This window comes from Zonotrichia leucophrys, chromosome 3 (assembly GCF_028769735.1).
Source record: "Zonotrichia leucophrys gambelii isolate GWCS_2022_RI chromosome 3, RI_Zleu_2.0, whole genome shotgun sequence".
In the NCBI taxonomy this organism is placed as follows: Eukaryota; Metazoa; Chordata; class Aves; order Passeriformes; family Passerellidae; genus Zonotrichia; species Zonotrichia leucophrys.
The window spans coordinates 46,091,610-46,110,568 of record NC_088172.1 but is presented as its reverse complement, the minus strand read 5'-3'; the positions used below and the strand labels follow the sequence as shown (position 1 = coordinate 46,110,568).

The following is an 18,959-nucleotide window of genomic DNA, read 5'->3' as shown; positions in this document are numbered from 1 at the left end:
ATAATGTTAATTTTCTCTTTGTTTGTGAGTTATTTTCCTCTAATTTCATGGATTCACAATCCTTTCTCATTTCAATACAGTCATTGTAACCAATGGAACCTCCTGCTTAAGGGAGTTCTATTCAGCTTAAATTGAAATATGGGGAAGACCTTTGTCTGGTTTGGGATCTTTGCTTTATTGAGTTTAGAATTAATTGGAAACTATCTCTCTAAAGAGAAAGAAACATTTTGTTTTACAACATAGTAAAAATGCTTGGAGATGTAACGATTGATTTCTGTACTTTTGTCATCAGATGTACTGCAGAAACCCAAACCTTTCAATTCTTAAAATCTATTTATGTACAACTGCCATGTGAAATTTCTTTGTCTTTAATAATGAACAGTGTGAGATATCAGAAAATTAAAATATGACTTAATAGAAAATGTAAGAAAGAAAGCATAATGTTTTGGTAGGTAGTGTCTAGGGCAGGACCAAAGCCAAAGTTTTCTCTTTGTGGATTCTCTGTTGTTTCAAAAAGCATGGAGACTTGACTGAAAATATGCAGAAAAGATAAAAGCTAGCAGATGTGTTGGTTTAGAGTTAAATCTGGAGTACTCCAGTGAACATTTGGGTGAATATAGACATATGAATGTATTTGTCCATTTATGTAAAGATGTAATTGCAGTTTGCCTTCTTGATTTGGAGCTTTTGGAAAAAAACTAATTATCATGAATTCCACAACAAGTTTGAAATTGTTGTTGATGGCAGCAGAACTTGCAAGCATCCAGGATTTGGAAGGTGTTCCAACAATGCATTCATTTTCTATCAGTTACTTTTGCTTTCAATCCCCCAGACTGCAGCTATTTGATGGAAAGTTATTCCTGCATATATCCACACAGACACACAAGATTTTTAATCTGTGTTGGTTTTATTTGTAGCAACTGCTGCTGATTTCTTCTTTAATATTGGTTGCTATCAACTGTAATCCTTTTTGGGAAGCAAAAAACAAAGTAGAGGAATTGTTTCCTAGCAGGAAAGAGAAACGAACAGTAGCTAGACATAATTTTTCAGATATTAAAAAAATTAACATGTTAGTAATAATGAACATTTTGTTCATTGATTAATTAATTAATTGACTTTCATTAATTCTTTGTTAACAAGTAAAGCCTAGATTATGCTTATATATCTTTCTGTTATCATGAACTAAAAATTAATTTGTTTGCTGTAGCTATGTGCAAACACCCAGCTAGCTGAGGTTTAGTGGTTTGTTGTGAAACAAATTATGTAGAGGGAAAATATGGTTGTTGTACTGCACCCTGGGCTTTATAAATCCTTGTTGCAGTGCAGACATGCAATGGCAAGAAGCACAGTGTTTTTCAGGGACATGTGTTGTGGAAACCCAGAGCACTGGAAATATTTCTCTGTCTGCTCTGGGGCGCCCTGACCCCCAGGGGAACACTGACTTTGACCCTCTTTCATGGAGAAAGTTTGCTAGACTTCAAGATAGACTAGAACCCACAAAAGTGTGAAATAGATTATAGAGAGTAGCATAGGTGCATCCCTTAGGTGAGAAATTTAGGTTTTGGGATTTTTAGTATGTTGTGGATGGAAGCAAGATGGAGGGCACAGGGTGTCATCCTGGGTTTCTTCTTCATGCTTCTTCTTCCTTCTTCTACATGGGTTTGGGTTGCATTTTGTAATTGGCCAGAAAAGTCCACATAGGGGCTTTTAGGGATCAGTTATTAGGTTAAAAGGGAAAATAATCTAGGTGTCAGTTCTTAATTGGATAGTTTAATCTTAAAAGACCTTGTAACAAGAGATTGTTAGCCATTTTGTGCTTTCTAATGAAAAGCTGCCAAATTCACAGTAGTGAGACTATTTGACTGATAAGAAATAATAAACACTTGAGTCCAAACATGAAATACTGTCTCAAGTGCCTTCAACCCAGAGAAACCAACAACTGGTACACAACACCGTGTGTCTCTCTGGATGTGTGTGGATTGCTCTGCTACTGCTCCAAGCTGGGCAGATGCAAGGCAGCTCAGTTCTTGCAGCTGCTTTAGGGCGCTGTTGTTGAGCCACCATTTTCTTCTGAGCACAGACTTCTAGTTCAGATACAGAACCTGTGATAACCATGGCACTGAACCAGAGATGTCTCTTGTGCCTCCAGTTCAGACTGCAGGCACAGGAGTTTGTCCCTCCCTGCATGGGTCTGTGTTTTGCTGTAGTGGTGCCTGTCTTGTCAATCTGGTTCATACACTGCATGGGAAGGGAAGAAGGCAACAGGAGCTGGGGAGCTGGGCACTGGAGCTGTGAGGAAAAATCTGAATTCTGTTCCTTATTTTGACACTATCCTGCTGTGGGACCACAAGAATGTAATTACACTTTTCTGCTTACTCTTGCAACCTTTGCCTGCCCTGTTTAAGCACAGATTAGCTCTTTATACTTCTCTGAGTGTTCAGGCTGCATAGACATCAGAAGGATAGCTGAAAATTTCACTTAAAAAGCTGCTATAAAAAAAGCCCAGACAATTCCAAATTCAACCCCCCAACCTCACAAAAAAACCCCTAAAACCAAACCAAAACAAACCAAAAAACCCCCAAAACAACAAAAAAGCACCTCAAACCAACAAACCCACGCTATGAAAGATCTAGTAAGATGCTGTCCTAGTCCCCTTGATCACCAATACTAGCTTGCCTTGCTCTTCTAGGATGAAAATCCAGTATCTCTTTTTATCACAACCTTTTCTTTCTTTAAGCCCCTTCTGCCATTTAACCACAACCACTTATTTCAAGTCTTTCTTCTAGAACTCACAAAGTGTCACATTCTCCAGATTCTTTCACTCAGTCTTGATCCTGTGTCTCTCTTCTCTCTTTCTCTTCTCTCTTTCTCTTTCTATTTTTTCTCTTTCTCTTTCTCTTTCTCTTTCTCTTTCTCTTTCTCTTTTTTTTATACTACTGATAGTAGTAGCTGTTGTGCTGTCTTCTGATCTCTAAGTCCCAGTCTTGTCCTTCTCTCCCACCATTCCTTCCTTCCCTGCATCCTTCCAACTGTTCGCGAGTGTCCAATCTCCTCTCTGGAATTCAAGAATTTTCTAGTTAATTTTGCTCTTATTCTGCTTTAAATATATTATCCCCATTTCTTAACTACAACTTCTATCTGCTGTGAAATTTTTACTTTTCCCCTGGTTCCTCCACCCCCTCATGCAAATCTGTCAGCTTCCTTGGTTTGTTCCGTTCCTTTCCTGGTTTCCAAGCCTTAGCTTGTCATTTTTAAATCTGGTCTGAGAGCAGTGGAGGATCACTCTCTGTGCTAGGAAACAGCAACTGTATCACTGTGAGCACCTGAAGGAAGGTTTCTGGTTCTAATGCTTGGCTTCAGCTTTATCCAGGCCCTCATGGAACAACAATTGCAGGACTAGTTGGCTTTGTCTTCTGGCCCTGGAGTTGGAACATAATCTGTCAGCTGGAGAAAACGTGCAGATTGATAGCTGGCAGTGGGAGAGGGTGAGGTAATTTATAAATACTGAATTTTCAGCAATTCAAACTGGTAAGCTCCAATGAGTAATTACCTGGTAATATATAGGAATTGAAAATTTCTAAAAGGTTATGTCATCCTTTTGATGAGTTAGGAAAGTATGAGGTATACATGGTATATAAACACAAAAATTATCTGGAACACAGACATATTGGGATGTCTCAAGAGGACAGTTGCTAGAATAATTTATTATGAGCAAACAAGAATATTGTCATCTTAAAAAGAGCTGAATAATTGGCTGAGATTTCCCAAAATATTAAGAGTGTTGGTAGCTTACCCCAGGACAGATGCTTGGTGTGGAAAATCTGCAACACTTAAAATGTAATGAGGTTGCAAAAATTGGAAACAAGTGTCATAAAGAGTGGTGGTTTGCAGCATTTCCAACAGGCAAGGCAGCCATATCCAGCAGTAACATTACATATTTGGAAGCTTTCAGAACTTCCTTGCCTGGTACTTGTCTTGATCCCTTCTCTCAGGACCTTAAACTTCACCATCTCACAGTCAGTGCTGCCAGTGCTTCCACTGACCATTAAACCTCTGATTCCTTGTTTGCAAGAAGTCCATCAAAGTAATTGCCACAGCTGCCTTATTCATCACCTGTGGCAAAAATTGTCTTCAATCCATTGCAGAAATCAGGTGACTGGTAGTTGTCTGAAAATGCTTCATCCATTTTCCCTTTGTGCATCAGATGATCAGGAGACACTTCAGAGGGTGCTCCTCTGTCCTCTGGTTGTTGCCATTGGCTCACAGCTGGCCCATCATCACCTGTCACAGGACACCACCAAACACAATTGAACTGCTCTTTTGTGTGGAGCCAAACCCTTCTTCCTCACCTTTAGAGTTTTCATCAATCCATTGCTGCACTCCAGGCACGTGAGCTGTCCTGACTGGTCTCTGTGATTCCAGTGAGGTCATAACTATGTGGATGTTCATGGATTTCTAGCTTCTGTTTGTAGCCTGTGCTGCATGCATATGAATCACTGGAGAGTGATACTTGAAAGAGAAAGTTTAAGTCTCCTCCATCATGCTGTCTCCCAGGCACATCATAATTGCACCTCATATTTTCATTTTTCCTCAGAGTTAGAGCCATTTCAGACGGCTGGTAATGGAGGGAGCAAGGTTAAGCAGAGTGAGATGAGAGCTGTAGCTGCTCATCCTCACAGGCTCAGTGCAGTCAGTGGAACTCTGGAGAGTTACAGTAATTTACTTGCTCTTGGCACCAGATGGCAGCAGGGGAAGATTTAATAGGGCTCTCACAAGAACCAGTTCCTTCCTGTGTCCTTTGGAGTATCCAATACTAAGTCTATCAGCAACACTTTTACCAGCAGTACCTTTAAGCAGAGGGTTTCTGTGGTCTGGAATTTTGATTTGTTGTCTCAAATAAAAGTAACTAGTTTTGATGAAAATAACAACAGGGTACTTATAAGACTTTTCAAAAAGAGATGAGAAGCAAATGTCTGCCTGGGTTTCTACAGGAAAGAGAGAAAAAGTCCTCTATCTCCAAGCACAGCTCAGTGATTTCTAAGCACGACGTCCCAGCAGATGTGTAACCCCCAGTCAGAATTGCTTGTATGGTATTCTGTTACCTTTGGTGTCTTGCCCAAGAATTTTGTTCCTTTAAAAGCAGTACTCAGCAGGGGTGCTATTCATAACCTGTGAGGATGTGATTCTGACACACTTGCTCAGAGCACACTGTGACTTCACAGAGACTGAGATAAGCAGAGTTTGCTTCAGTTTTGTTCTTTGAATATGAGAAAAGCATCTTAATGGAGAGAGAAATGAATCTCTGTAACAGAATCTGTTGTAGTAATTCTCTGAAAATGTCATGCCATAAGCAGGGAAAAAAAAGTGCATTTGAGATGCAGCTGATGCTTAAACTTTGTAAAATTAGATTTTAATTATCTATCCACCATCAGCAGTTCTCATGAGCCATTTGCTTCAAGAGTTACTCAAAATTGAATATATGGTGAATAATAATGTATTCCAAAACATAGGTAATAAATATGGAATTATTTCAAAGGAATAAAGCTCCATAAACATCTTATTTTGTGGAGATTTTGTGAGTAAAGATGCCTGGAAGGGATATTTTTCAGTCATTGAGTTGGTGTGCTGCTTTGTGAATTTCTGCTGAATGGTCTGAAAATTGACAAGGGTGTGTAAAAGAAGTGGCAGGATTGATGGCTGATTAGAAAGTAATAATGAAGGAGTGGCAGCTGTAGTAAAAAAGAGTATATCTGGAATGGGTTTAAAACAGAAACCAATTTAGTCATCACAAAATAAAGGCTGATCAGTTCTGTTGAATCTGTAAACATAATGGTCCTACTCTGATTTCATGGGGACGTAGAATTCTTTCCTTGTGTCAGAATCTTATTTTATTTTCCTTCATCTCTGTGGTAGATGGCAGCAGCTTTAGATTTGCAAGTTCTCTTGTTGATACTATATGGAGTGTCCAGGCAAAATTAGAGTCTCTTTGCTGTAAGGTGTATTTTAAAGGAAAAAAAAAAAAACCAGTAATGACCATCTTAAAAAACCCACAAAAAAACTAACTAGAATGGAAGCATAGAATAAAAGCTGAGCTCCCAAAAACATAGAAACTATGTTTTACAGAAAGGACATCAGTCCCAACATTCTGGTCTCAAGCACCTGAAACCTTTTTTTTTTTTATAATTCTTTTCAAAGTTGTTTTTTGCTACAGAATTGCTTCCAGCAGTCAAAAACTATATATATAAAGCAAATCAGGCTATGGAAGGGCCCACACACTGAACAAGCAGTCGCTAACATGTCCCTTAGATGGTTTTGACCTGGGTCAGCTGCCGCTGCTTCGGTGCTTGGGCATGATTTGGGGTCTAGCCTGGGTCAGAGCTTGTTACAGATTGACAATTTGGATGTGTTCCTGTTTGTTTGAAAGGAAGCTGCAGGGAACTTCAGCTGTATTGTCATCAGAGCTGAAAGGAGACTGAATTGTGAAGAGCCAGTTGGCACCAGGTCCTGAGAACAGTCTCTGACCATTTCATTTACTAGTGCAAAAACCAGGCAAAGGTTCTGTGACTTGGTGTGGAGCCAGATGAGATGGCAAACGAGATGCAGAACAGCAAGTCCAGTCTGTTGCTGCCATGTGATTTCCTCCTGCTGGGAATTACTTGGCAAGGGGCAATCACTTGCCATGCCCAGTTGTCCGTGGAAGTAATGGACAGGGTGGGAGCTGTGGATCGAGTGGTAGATGGTAACTGCTTATCAGGGAAAATGGTTTGTGAGCATGAACTCACCACAGAGCAGGTGGTAAGAGATGTATTTCTCTTAATACAGACTTTAGAGTATGACTTCCTCAAGATATAAAGGAGAAAGAAGACCTTTTTTATCTCTTTGCTGAGCATGCAGCCTCACTACCGACTTCACTAAGGGTGCCAAAATATGATACCACATTAACAAATGGAGAAAAGTCTGGGAAATAAAATATTAGAAGGCTCTCTAGTGGGCCTCAGTCACAGAAAAAAAATTATTTTTGTACTTCTCAATTTCAGTATTGCTTTACTCAAATGGAGACTCAAGTGTCCCTATATACAATTTAGACATAAGGGTACCAACTGGAATGCTAAATTGAAACAAAAAGTTGCCCGGTCACTTAGAAGTGTAAAAATTAGCTCCCTTGTTTAGGGGATTCTTAAATAGCTCTATTATGTTACTTTTGACAGTATCAGAGACAGCATGTAATCCACTCTGGTTTTTAGTTGTTTTGCCTAAGTTGGTTTTGTTATTTGTTTGGTTTTTTTAATAATACATTGCATTTTTTAATATAATCATTTTTAAAAATTAATAAAATATGTATTTTTAATAATACTTTTCAAATTCCACCTCACATTTTATTTTTGCACATTTTTTCATTTTTGGCAGGTGGAAATTTTTTTCTTGCTATAAGACATTATGTATGATTACTTTAGATCTTAAAGAAAGAGATTGCATGATATGGAGGACAAATTCAGTATCTTTGTACTGGTACAAAAACATGAATGGGAATATAGATATAGGCTACGATTATCTAGATTTAGAGGAAATCCATATGACTTGTCAAAATTGCTTTCTATTAATTGGAAGGCTTTATAGAGGCAGAACAGACATTTTCTAGGTGCTGAACCAGAGTTCTAGATTCATGTTTTTGTATGGAATCAATGTACACCAAATGTCATCATATTACTGGAAGTCCCCCCAAGGCTTTGATGAGTAATAGGTATGCATGCTTTCTGTCCCGTGTACCACTGTATTTAGTCCTGCTTAAGTGCACCTGTCCCTTCAAACAAACAGCTGAAATAACAGAGTATTTGCAATGTGCTGATACAGGTCAAATATGAGCTTGTTTTAGATTGAAAAAGAAATTGCCATAGCTCTGTTATTGTTTTAGTGTATGTGGTCATTGCTGGTTTCAGGGCTATCTTTCTCACATATTAAACTGAGCTTTTCAGAAACCCCTTATGAAAGAATTTTCTGTCTTTACATTCTCTGGATGTTCTAGCAAATCTACAGTTTCAAAACCCTCCAGAGAACTCTGCAGCCTGATAGATTTTTCAGTTATTCTGTACATGGAATTTCCCAATGCATCTTTCAGATGCTCCTGAGTTTGGCAGATCCTCACAGCTGTAGGTAGTTTGTCCTGGCTTTAGGAGAGTAAATAGGAAGTGGCACCATGGAGGTTTGTGCTGCTCTGCATTTTGGCTGAACTCAGCTGTTGGTGTAAGGAAGGGAACCTTGTCCTGTCACAGTACAGATGGCTGTTCTGGAACATGTCCTGGGCCCTCAGGGTGTGACCTCAGTGCAGTTTCCAGTGTAAAAACAGGTGAAACAACTTGGCACGACCTCAAATGGAACATGGACAGCAGAGACATGTACAATAAAGCTATCACAAGAATTTCTAAATTTACTATACAGTAGTAATTGTTCATCACTTTTTTCAGAATGATGGTTCCGAGAATTTAGGTGGCTGGCATAAATTCCCCAGTATGTTCAGAATCAGAAAAGCCTAGTGAAGCAAGCATACCTTTGTGTGCTGCTCTGACTAGTATGTAGTTCCTGAAGGAAAAGTGATACTGTTTGTTAACTAGTATCCTAATGGTGCATAGTAGGATGCGAAAGATGTGGTATGATACTCCAGCCTTTTGATGGAGTTTGGTCCTTCTCCTTGAAAAACATTTCCCACATCCTTCTCCCTGCCCTCGCCCCCACTCAATCCCCCCAAAAATCAGCCCAACTTAATGTTTTGTTGCCAGTGCTTTATAATGTCACTTGTGTTTGCCCACAGTACACTTAGAAATAAAAGGTTATGAAGTCCAGATTATCAGTCAGGTTCAAGGTGATGAATCAGGTCTAAAGGTCAGCTGGAAAACCAGTGCACAGGTGTACCAACAAAGTCCATGACCAGTGACAGGAGCAACTGTGGTGAGCTAATGACAGACTCACTGCATCTCACACAGCTCAAGCAGGACCTGAAGCATGGGCTGAGCTGAAATGGGGCTCCTGGGCCTGGGGCCAGGGTATCTGGGGGGCCCCAGATCTGTGTTTCTATGAAATATCTGATAGGATGGAAAGAAGAAGGAGGCAGACTCTTTTCAGTGGTGTTCAGTGACAGAACAAGAATAAACTTTAGTGTGAAGGTGCTCAAACACTAAACTCATTGCCTATAGAGGAAGGAGATTCCACCTCTGGAGAAATTCAAGACCGCTCAGGACATGGCCCTGAGAGGCCTGCTTCAGCTGCCTGTGCTCTGAGCAGGGGGCACTGGACTAGATCTTCAGAGGTTGTGAGAGACTGGAATATTAAATGATTAATGACTCTAAACATTTGTCCATTTGTGGAGGCGCCAGGGTGCTTTGCTGAGGCCAGCTGTGGGGGCTGCTCATAACAGAGGTCTCTTTCAGCCCCAACTGTTCTGATCTGTTCTTGTTAGTAACAAGCAGAATCTATTTTCCCACTTTGCAGTGAAGCATAGAGGGGTAGAAAAGGTCACTTCTGGATAGGGAGAAGGAAATGGTTTCCAGGTTACTTCTGCTAAACAGGAGAGCTCAGGGTCTGTCCAAGCAGACGTTTTCCCCAAGACAAACACAGCAAATGAACAGATCTGAGGCAGCTACGTGCTACCAAGAGGGGCATGTTCGCAGTGGCACTGATATTGCACAGAGGTTTGTGCCTCTGCTGATGCTCTGTCACAGCTGTGCATGTGTGTGTCTGTGCTCAGCACTGAGCTCTCCGTCAGGCACATTCCTCACGTGCAGTGCAGGAGAGAGGCAGGAAGAACAAAGTGCAACAAGGGAAGTGTTGTACACATGCAGTAGTGGGGAACACTGCCCTGCAAATGGCTTCTGTGTGCCATTGTTCCAGGCAGCCAGCTGATTCTTCATAAACTGGCAGTGTGCTGGCTGTGCTTTACCTCTGAACTGCCCTGGAAGAATATGACACTTCAGAATGGCGTGTTCTGACCCTCTTCTTTTAGACCCTGTCATCTTTTAGACCCTCTCATTCACACACATCTATAGCTATATGCTGTAATATGTGTCACTTGACAGGGGAAACACTCAGCTATAGGTGTGCTGGGTTCTGGGATCAGCTCAGCAGCTCTTCTGAATCATGTGGAATAGGTGCTAGCCAGGAGCAAGAGCACCAGGCTTTTGATGTTTTGGGTTTTTGGTTTTGTTTTTTTTTTTCACTTACTTCAGTGTTCATAGTATCAAGAAATGCAACCTCCTGACGTTAGAGAAATTCAGATTTTGATAATGTTCTATAGCTAAGTTCCAAGTACTGAATTTCTTATTTTGAAGTAAAAGGGAATGGATTAACCTCTTAGATGTGCAAGTGTGCTTTTTTGAAGTCTTTGTTTCTGCTTAGATTTTTTGACATATGATGTGATTTCCCCTCTTTCCCCCTCATTGCTAGTATTAACAGCTGCCTGTATCGAGACATGTAGAATAAAACCTGCAGGTATCAAGTCCCTTTTTCTTTGCTTGATCCTGGTTGCATGATTGTTTTAATTGACTTAGGCTAGCTTAGCAATGAATCCAGGTTAGGATAACAGCAAAGCCCTTTGCTTAGGTCACAGATGAGTACTTGCACTTAGAAGGTCTTTGCCATGCATCTGTTTCCATCAGTGTTGTCCGTAATGAGAGGACTCTGCCTCCCTGCAAAGCACGACTGATGATGACATCCAACTGCCCTGATTATCAGCAGGCTTTTAAATTACAGGCTGGTCTAAATTATTTTAAATGTACAGATGCTAGCAGTTTAACTCTTTGATTAAATGATTAATTAGAAGCACCAGTAACAGTCTTCCAGAACGACTTTTGAAATGGAATATTGCCTTGCTGATACATATAAATACATGCAGAGGTTTATTTTTCCTGTGATGAGCTTCCAGGAGAATTGTTACTCAGTTTCCAAATTTTGGTCAAGTTTCATGTGTTCAGACATTATGAGGACCGAACTGTCTTATACAGTAAACCAGTCTGATCTTCTGAATAACACAGGTCATAAAATACCCCAGCTATTTTATTCAAGCTGGTGCCTACTTTTCAGAAATGGGTGCTGGTCTGTGCTAATAATTAGCAGCTGAGAACAGTCTACCACAGCTCTTCGTGAACTGTCCCAGGAATTGGTAAAAATTTGTGCCTCCCTTCTCATCTGAATTTGCTGAAAGTTAGTTGCCAGACAGGAAACACACTTTCTTTCTGCCTTGCTAAATTCAAGACTCCATCATCAATGTTTTGGTGTTCTTTTCTTTGTTTAAAATCTTCATGCTTAAGGTTGATATCAGTTACCCGTGTGAAAACGAAGCATTTAACCTAGGGTAGGAATTTGACCTCTCTCAAAGGAGAAAGGTAGACACCACTTGGAAGTGAATTTTTCCACTTGCCTGAGGCTGGTTTGATTCTGTGGAGAGGCACAGCCTTTCTACTCACTGCAGAGCAAACCCCAGTTTTGATATCTGCATCCCACATTCATAAACCTTTTGGTCACAAAATTACACCTTGATATAATTTCAGCTGATTATTGTCTGTGACCCTGCAGGTTTTTTTTTAGAGATATGGCTTTTCAAGAGATCTTCTCTATTCTCTAGGCAGTTCTCCTGTTGTATTAGCATAACTTTTATTCCTTGTTCTTATATCTGTATCTTCATATTTAGTCATATTAAAACCGATTTTATTTGATTGCACAAAGGTTTGTATCAGTGACCTTCCTTTTCAATATTTAGTGTTTCTCCAACCTTTACCCTGCAGTCTTTACCCAATGTTATTTTATGAGCCTTCTTTCCAGTTAGTAAGAAAAAATGTTAATTAGAGTAGGACCTAGAATTGATTCTTGCATAACCCCATTAGGGCTGCTGTGGTATTAATTTCCAGGTGATTTGCTAGTTCAGTGACATTTATGATAAATGCTAAAGAGTCAAATATTTGTTCATGATAGCTAATTAAAAATACATTCCAGTGATCAAATATTTATAATGAGTGGAAGACTGTCAAGCTTCTTTTCAGAACGAGATTTTCACATTTCTAGCAAAGGGAACATTTAAATACTAGTTTTAGGTCAACCTCTACATTAAGTTTTTAAGTCAGCTTAAGAGTCACAGCCCCTTCCCTTGCTGGGAGTAAGCATTTCCCATAAGAACCTGAGCAAGTTTCAGTTAGGGGAAAATGTCATCATTTAGGAGGACAGGACATGGGGATCAAGTTTCAGGTCTTATGAGCTTCTAGAAGTTACTGAAGCAGCTGGACACTGCTCTAGCCAGGGCTGCAAGGTCCTTCTTCCTCTCATCTCCAGCCATTGTTGAAATACCAGGAAAAGTATGGGATGCAGGCTTAGGTTATGTCAAATCAGACTGGTACCAGAGTGAGAAAAGTAGGTGTGGGGCTGCCCAAACTTATAAAACACCTTCCTTCCATTTCAGCTCTTAGTCTCCATGGTTTATTTTTTCTAGAGCACCTTCTTTACATGAACTGCTCATCAAAGTGTATTTAATTTGTGGTTGGATCACGCTGGCATAATTTCAGAGCACTGCAGTCTGATGCTCTGTTTTCACTGACCAAACTTTCCTAACACCTTTGAAACTTCTCCATATGTTGTATTACAGAAAATATTTTTCAGCCAATTTACAAAGAGTTAGCTTTACAAAAGCATTTCCCCAATTAAACACAGGCAAAAGACCAAGAGTAACAGAAGAATTCATCTTCAATTTTTGCATCGTTTCAAATGAACTCTAAAATCTGATTTTTTGGTGAGTTGTTCCTGTAAGTGTAAGTTGTCAGAAGGGCACAGTCTCAGAGGGTGAGCTTCACAGCTCCTTTCTCTGCTGTGCACCTACAGATGCACCTGGATGTGCCTGTGGTTGATGCTGTCCCGCCCTGTGAATCCAGGTGAGGGACTGTAAGTGTTGTCTGTGCATTTAATGTAACTCTTGAGTATTAAATAAGCATGGACACCAATGGACATGTGTGATCAGCCCACAGCTTTGCAGAACTGCCTTCTCTGTACATTTCCAATGAGCAGTGTAGAGGTGCACACTACGTGCAGAATCATTCTTATTTTCCTTCTCACTGCTTTTCATTTTTGACACAAATATTTTTCTGTTGGGATAGTGTAACCACACTTTGGTTAATATATATGCATTTGTGCAACCAAGGCAATGAACCTCATCTGGTTGTTCACACTTTCCTGTTCTCATGAAAAGCTATTTGGAATCTCTTCTGAGATATCCTTCTAAGACTGAAAAGCTTTGCATGTGGTACTAGGTGTGAAAAAAACACTCTACATTTGATGGTATCTTTTATTAATATAATTTATAATTGCCATATACATATCTGTGCCTGTGAATATTGCTGTTGTTATGTGGTAGTGGTTTTAACTATGTTGATGCGCTGTCTGTCGTGCTGTCAGTCCCAGATAAAGGCTGGAGCAGTGCATTGTATTAGGCTTTGTGCAAACCCTGAATCTCTTCTCTCAGAATAGACAAATAGCAGAGCTGGCAAATAAAAACCAACTTAAGAAGCCCTAGGAAAAGTGTAACTATCATCAGTATGCAGCATAATAACTTATTCCTGCACTTGCACTTCAAAATATTCATGATGTTCTGAGTTCTTCTTTTACATTTCAGAATTGGGGAGCCAAGTGTAAGATGGTTGTGATTTCTGCATCCATAACAATCCTAGCTGGATAGCACTGAGGAAATAACCATGTCTAGCTCTTCCATGCTTTGAAAGGTTCAAATGGCAGATCTCTTCCTCCTCAGAGAAATTGCTTTCACTGTTTTGTGATATCCTGGTGGATGAAGGAGTGTGTAATCACAGAAAGCAAAGTATCAATTTGGATGGCTCTTTGACCAGGATGTAGTGAGAGCTTTGAAAAGGTGGCTTTCATCTAGTGTAATTTGTTTGAATAAGGAAAAGAAGGAAGCAAATGTCATAAAAGCATAAATATGCTGCTTCAGTTATGCACTGCAAAGAATGCTTTTACCTAGTTATACCACAATAGTTACTATGATATGCTCTAACAATGTGGTTTTAGTTCAAACTGCAAAACATTTCTCTAGATAAGGTGCAAATATTGCATATCTTTTTCCCTTCTTTTGTATTTTTTCTTATTTAATTGATAAATAAATAATGGTAAAGGATCTGAAAGTGATAACTGAGATAACTCCTAAATAAATGCAAATGAAATCATACAAGTATTGGAGGTCAGCTCCTCTTTTTTACAATATGAAGTCATTCAACTACATGAGAACTGTTTTTCTTTCTCTAGTGAACATTTTTAAATTTTGTATTGCTCCTCAGCAGTGTTTTTGAAACAAGGCAGTTTAAATATGAAAAGAGTGTTGGTACAGCTAATAGGGATATGCTTAGTGTTTGCTTTGTGGACAGGTAGACTGTGCTTTTTGCATTTCAGTTATCCTCTGCTTTTTCATTTGTGGTTTATTTTTGCTAGCAAGTAGAGTACAGAAATATTCAAGACTTCTGCTCTTGAATGGTGGTGGAAGGAGTAAAGTATTGTATCATTCTGTGTGCTCGTGCTAATGACAGACAAAACCAGGGTCTTGAGCTGGCAAATTGCACTAAGACTTATTCTGCACAAATTGCAGAATAAGAAAGACATTTTAAAAACAAAGATTTGTTGTTGTTGTTATTGTTAGAGAATATAAATTTTCAATTTGCCAACACAGATAGTGGCAATTTAGTTTTTATTACGTTAGACCCAGTGGCAGAAAACTAAAAAATCTGTCTTGTGTCTGATTTGATCCAGCTCCATGAGTTACACAGACATATTGATTAAAGGGAAAGTGCAGAGAGAGGCTTAGGGCAAATTTACTTTTCCCTGGTCATAGTCACTCTGTGCCACAGAGGGGCACAAGTTTGTGCAGCCCAAAAACTTTTTAGTGTTTACTGGCTTTTCAAGACTGTAAAGTGTAAAGTGTTGGGCTTACTCTGATTTTCAAAAGCACTGCAGGTGTGTCACAGCAGTTGGGAGTCAGCTAACCGTAGCCAAGTACAGAACAGTTCTGTGCAGATGAGAAGGTTTGTGGTAGCTGTGGAGCTGCACACCCTTTGCCCTGTTCTGTGAGGAAGAAAAAATGCTGTTGTGGGGTCTCTGCATGCATAAATCCCTTGATGTGTCAGGAATTCCTCCCATGCTTGCCTACCATGACTTTTAGATAATATTCCCCTAGATCAGGCTTGAAATAATCAAACCTAAGCATCTTGAAAAATCTCAGTAGATTTTGCTTCAGGATTCTTTATTAATTCCCAAGACATCTGTTGTAGTTTAGAATAAGGCAGGAAGAATTTGAGCTCATTTTATAGCCTTACTACTTGGTAGAGTGTGATGAAATTATCTCTGTGTTATTCTCAGAGTAGATTTCAGACCTCTTTCCACCTGAGAAGCACTGAGCGTGACAGGTGATGTTAGGGCTGCACATTTGGCCTGCAATTTAGGGCTGGCAAGAGAAGGATTATGCCATCTTGAGAAGTGCTTAGCATCTCCAGCAAGACATTGGATAAACTCCAGTGAAAGTCACTGGAGAACTGATGCTGCTGAGCACCGCAGCAGAATTGCCCTTAGCGTGTGATCTGGTTTGCATCTAATACAAACCTCATCTGCAGTCTTCTCCTGGCTGTGGACACTTCTGAGTAGAATTTTTTTAATTATATGGAAAAAAAATTTATCTGAGCCCACAAACTCTCCTTCACAACAACAATTCTAGCATATGAAGGGCAGATTTTTTGCTACAATTGAGAAAGCAGCAGAGGTGGCTTTTAGTGACAAGCAATGTACAGACAATTTTAGTAATGTCCAGTCTCAGTTTAGTATGAAGATTTGCATGCAGGAGTCTGAGTTGCTATTTTTTCATTCTGCTATATGTTAGTTTGAACATTTTTTTTCTTTTTTCCATTTCTCTGTGATGAATTTCATTGCTTATTTCATTAGCAGCAATAATTTTTTTCATGTTGAAAATTGAACTGGAAGACTTCAGTAGTACAAGGCTTGAGAGAACTGATAGAAAGAGTAGCTACTGTAAATTGTGAAATGCACATCTGGAAGCAACTCTCAAAAATTTAGTATTTATAGCAAAAATTTAATATTTATAGCAGAATATACTTCTTGATATGTGGCATTCTTTGTTTAGTGTGATATTGCCATTGCGTCAGTACCCTGGCTTGATGTTGTAGGACACTGTGATAGTGAGGATATTTTCTGTCAGCTGAGATGTGTGAGATCTTAACCTCTAGTGATCAGAAATTGTCTCATGGTGTTTTTCATATGAAAAGAGATCATACCAATTCCAGCTGGGCCTAATCTGCTTACCCACATCATCCTGCTAATTGAATTGTGCATGTTCTTCATTGCTTTCTGCTATAAAATTTTTGGTAAATGCTGGGATTTTGCTGGTGAACAATACAAGCTCTGGAGAGTTAGCTCCAATTCAAACAGAGCAGAACAGAAAGTAGTGCCTAATCATTACATAGCCACAACTACTGTTGTAATTTGAATGCTGCTATCCTGGCTACTGAAAGGAACACCAAAAAAATAGAACAAGAAAGGAGAAGAACAAGGGGGTTGTGTTGCACATCAAACCTATAAAAGTACTTTTTCTCATATCTCTTATCTTCTGAAAAGTTACAGGGTACAAAAGAAGTTTCAGCCCAGCATTTCAGAACTTCATTATTTCTGGAGAGATGCTGAGCTCGACAGGGTGAGCAAAAGGCACTTAGGTAATAAAGCAGAAATATAGTTTAGCTATAGCTTATTTATTTATTTATTTATTTATTTAATATTATTACTATCAGTGAGTGGTATTGGCATAAATACAGGGCAAGGAAAAGCTTGCATTGTAAACTGATTTGAAAAGGGTTTTTACAAAGTGGTGATACATAGTAGTATAATTAATGGTAACACAGAGGAGGAACCTACTCCTTTGGAAGTTTAGGGCTTTATAAACTTTTCAATTCTAACAGAAAACAACAGAACAACCCTTTCAAAAATCCATGTACCATTTCTACAACAGGATAACATGTGGGTGACTCTGGAAAAGAACCATTTTGTTTGTATACTAGATTCCAGATTTGCTGGGTTTATACTGAAAGGGATAAATGAGTTAATTGAACTATTTTCATGTCTTTTCTGGATTCCATTAGAAGCCTGTGTTTTACAGCTATCCAGCTATCTAGGTATGATCTTTGGTTTGTTTTTTTGTTTGGTCTACTGAGAGCAGTCAATGTTTGCACAAGAGACGTAAAAATTTTATTTATGTGTGGGTCTTTCTGTAGCATTAACTTTTCCTTTTTAGTGAGCAGTCCATGAGTGTAGGAGTTTTTAATAGAGTTGATCTGCAGAAGAAAGACGATGATTAGTACCAGCAGGCAAATGGTGCACAGGATTGTTGTGTGCAGCATACCCACCCACTGTACTCTATTCCTTGAGAATTATGAACATATTTTACTTCCCAGTCTGTGGAACTGGATGGCTTTTAGGTGGATTCTCCCCCAGCTGATGCAGAGAACAGTATGTTTCTCACAGGATGTTTCTAACAGAGCACAGTCTCAGAAGGAGATGCTGTCCTGCCTTGTAGCCTACAGTTTACCTGGGGAACATAAAAACTGGGAACAGCTGCAAGTGGGGTGTTATGTATTAAAATATTCTCTCATTCGTGTGCCTCTCTCCTGCTGTTTTCTTGATGATCACTATTGAGTGTTGCCAGTGGGATGGTGGCAGTTGTTTTCCACTGCTGCTGCTTTTCCTTAACAAAGTTTCTGCTGTCAGCACCTACAAGATTTTTGCTGGATACATTAGCTGGCTTCAATCCCAGTGCATCCTGTTATGAAAGTAGGAGTTTCCTTTTTACTCTCTTGGGCTATATAGCAGATGAGAGGACACCAAAGAATCTCACTCATATGGTGGTGCAGACCTGTGTTTGTGTGTTTTGTGTGTTTCTGTTCTTGGGCTGGTATGATTTGTTTCTCTTTAGAATTTTGTAGTCCAAGCAGTTTTAAATGGCATTTACTTGAATATGATTTGAAAACAGAACAAACCTAGTGACCAGAGCTATGTGTGAGTTTGTCCCTAGTGTACACTTAGGGAAGTGTGACTGCAGTGCATTGCAAGCTTGAAGCCTGAGGGTGGACACAGAGAAAGGTGTGGTTGTAGATGCCCACAGATCTTAGTGACACTGTTTTGTGTAGAAAGTCTAAGACTAAGGCTTTTTTGAAGCGCCCTGGACCCAGCAGGGTTAATATCAAATGGGGGAGCTGGGTTTCACTGTTTGTCTCACCTTTCCCATTTGTAAGTTACCACTTGGGATGCTCATTATCTTACCACTCCTGTCTTGTATTAAACATTCATAATGCACTAGTCTCAAAATGTGTTGAATAAAAAAGGTAACGGACTGATAATACTAAAACCTTATTTGTGTGCCATTGCTGTTTCATATTTGGGCTGGGTGTATATATATATATATATATATATATATTTTATATATATCTTTCCTCTGTACTTGGTATCTCAAAAATTATGAGAAATTAATTCCTGTATAGTTGCATTTGATTTGCTCTATTTTAAAAATTAATGATATACAAATTATATACATCTTTAGTATATCTTTAGAAAAAAATCACTGCATGTCCTTTTGTTGTAATTGCAGCAATCACTGAAGAGGAGAGGAAGCAAAGACCTACCAAAATCAGAAAAAAAGTCACAGCAGACACCAACAGAGGTATGTTGCAAGTAACTGTAGCCTTGATTCCTATGTGGAGACTTCAGGGAACTGTGGAAATGGGGTACATGGTTTACGTATTTGCACTTCGCTTGCTTTTTGCTTTGCCCTTTGTTTTGCTATATGCTGAGAAATGGAAGAGCTCTTACCCCAGATCTACAGTCAGGCACCACTAATCTCAACGACTCCCTAAACAAACTTGGTGCTGCAA

At 39.4% G+C, this 18,959-nt stretch overlaps 1 protein-coding gene across 1 annotated transcript in view; it reads left to right on the top strand.

The window, feature by feature from the left end:
* MTCL3 (MTCL family member 3) overlaps positions 1-18,959 on the top strand; it is a 31,394-nt gene that overhangs the window by 9,584 nt on the left and 2,851 nt on the right. The window contains exon 5 of the mRNA XM_064708021.1: positions 18,677-18,748. Coding sequence (XP_064564091.1) covers positions 18,677-18,748 — 72 coding nt within the window. The remainder of the gene's footprint in view (positions 1-18,676; positions 18,749-18,959) is intronic.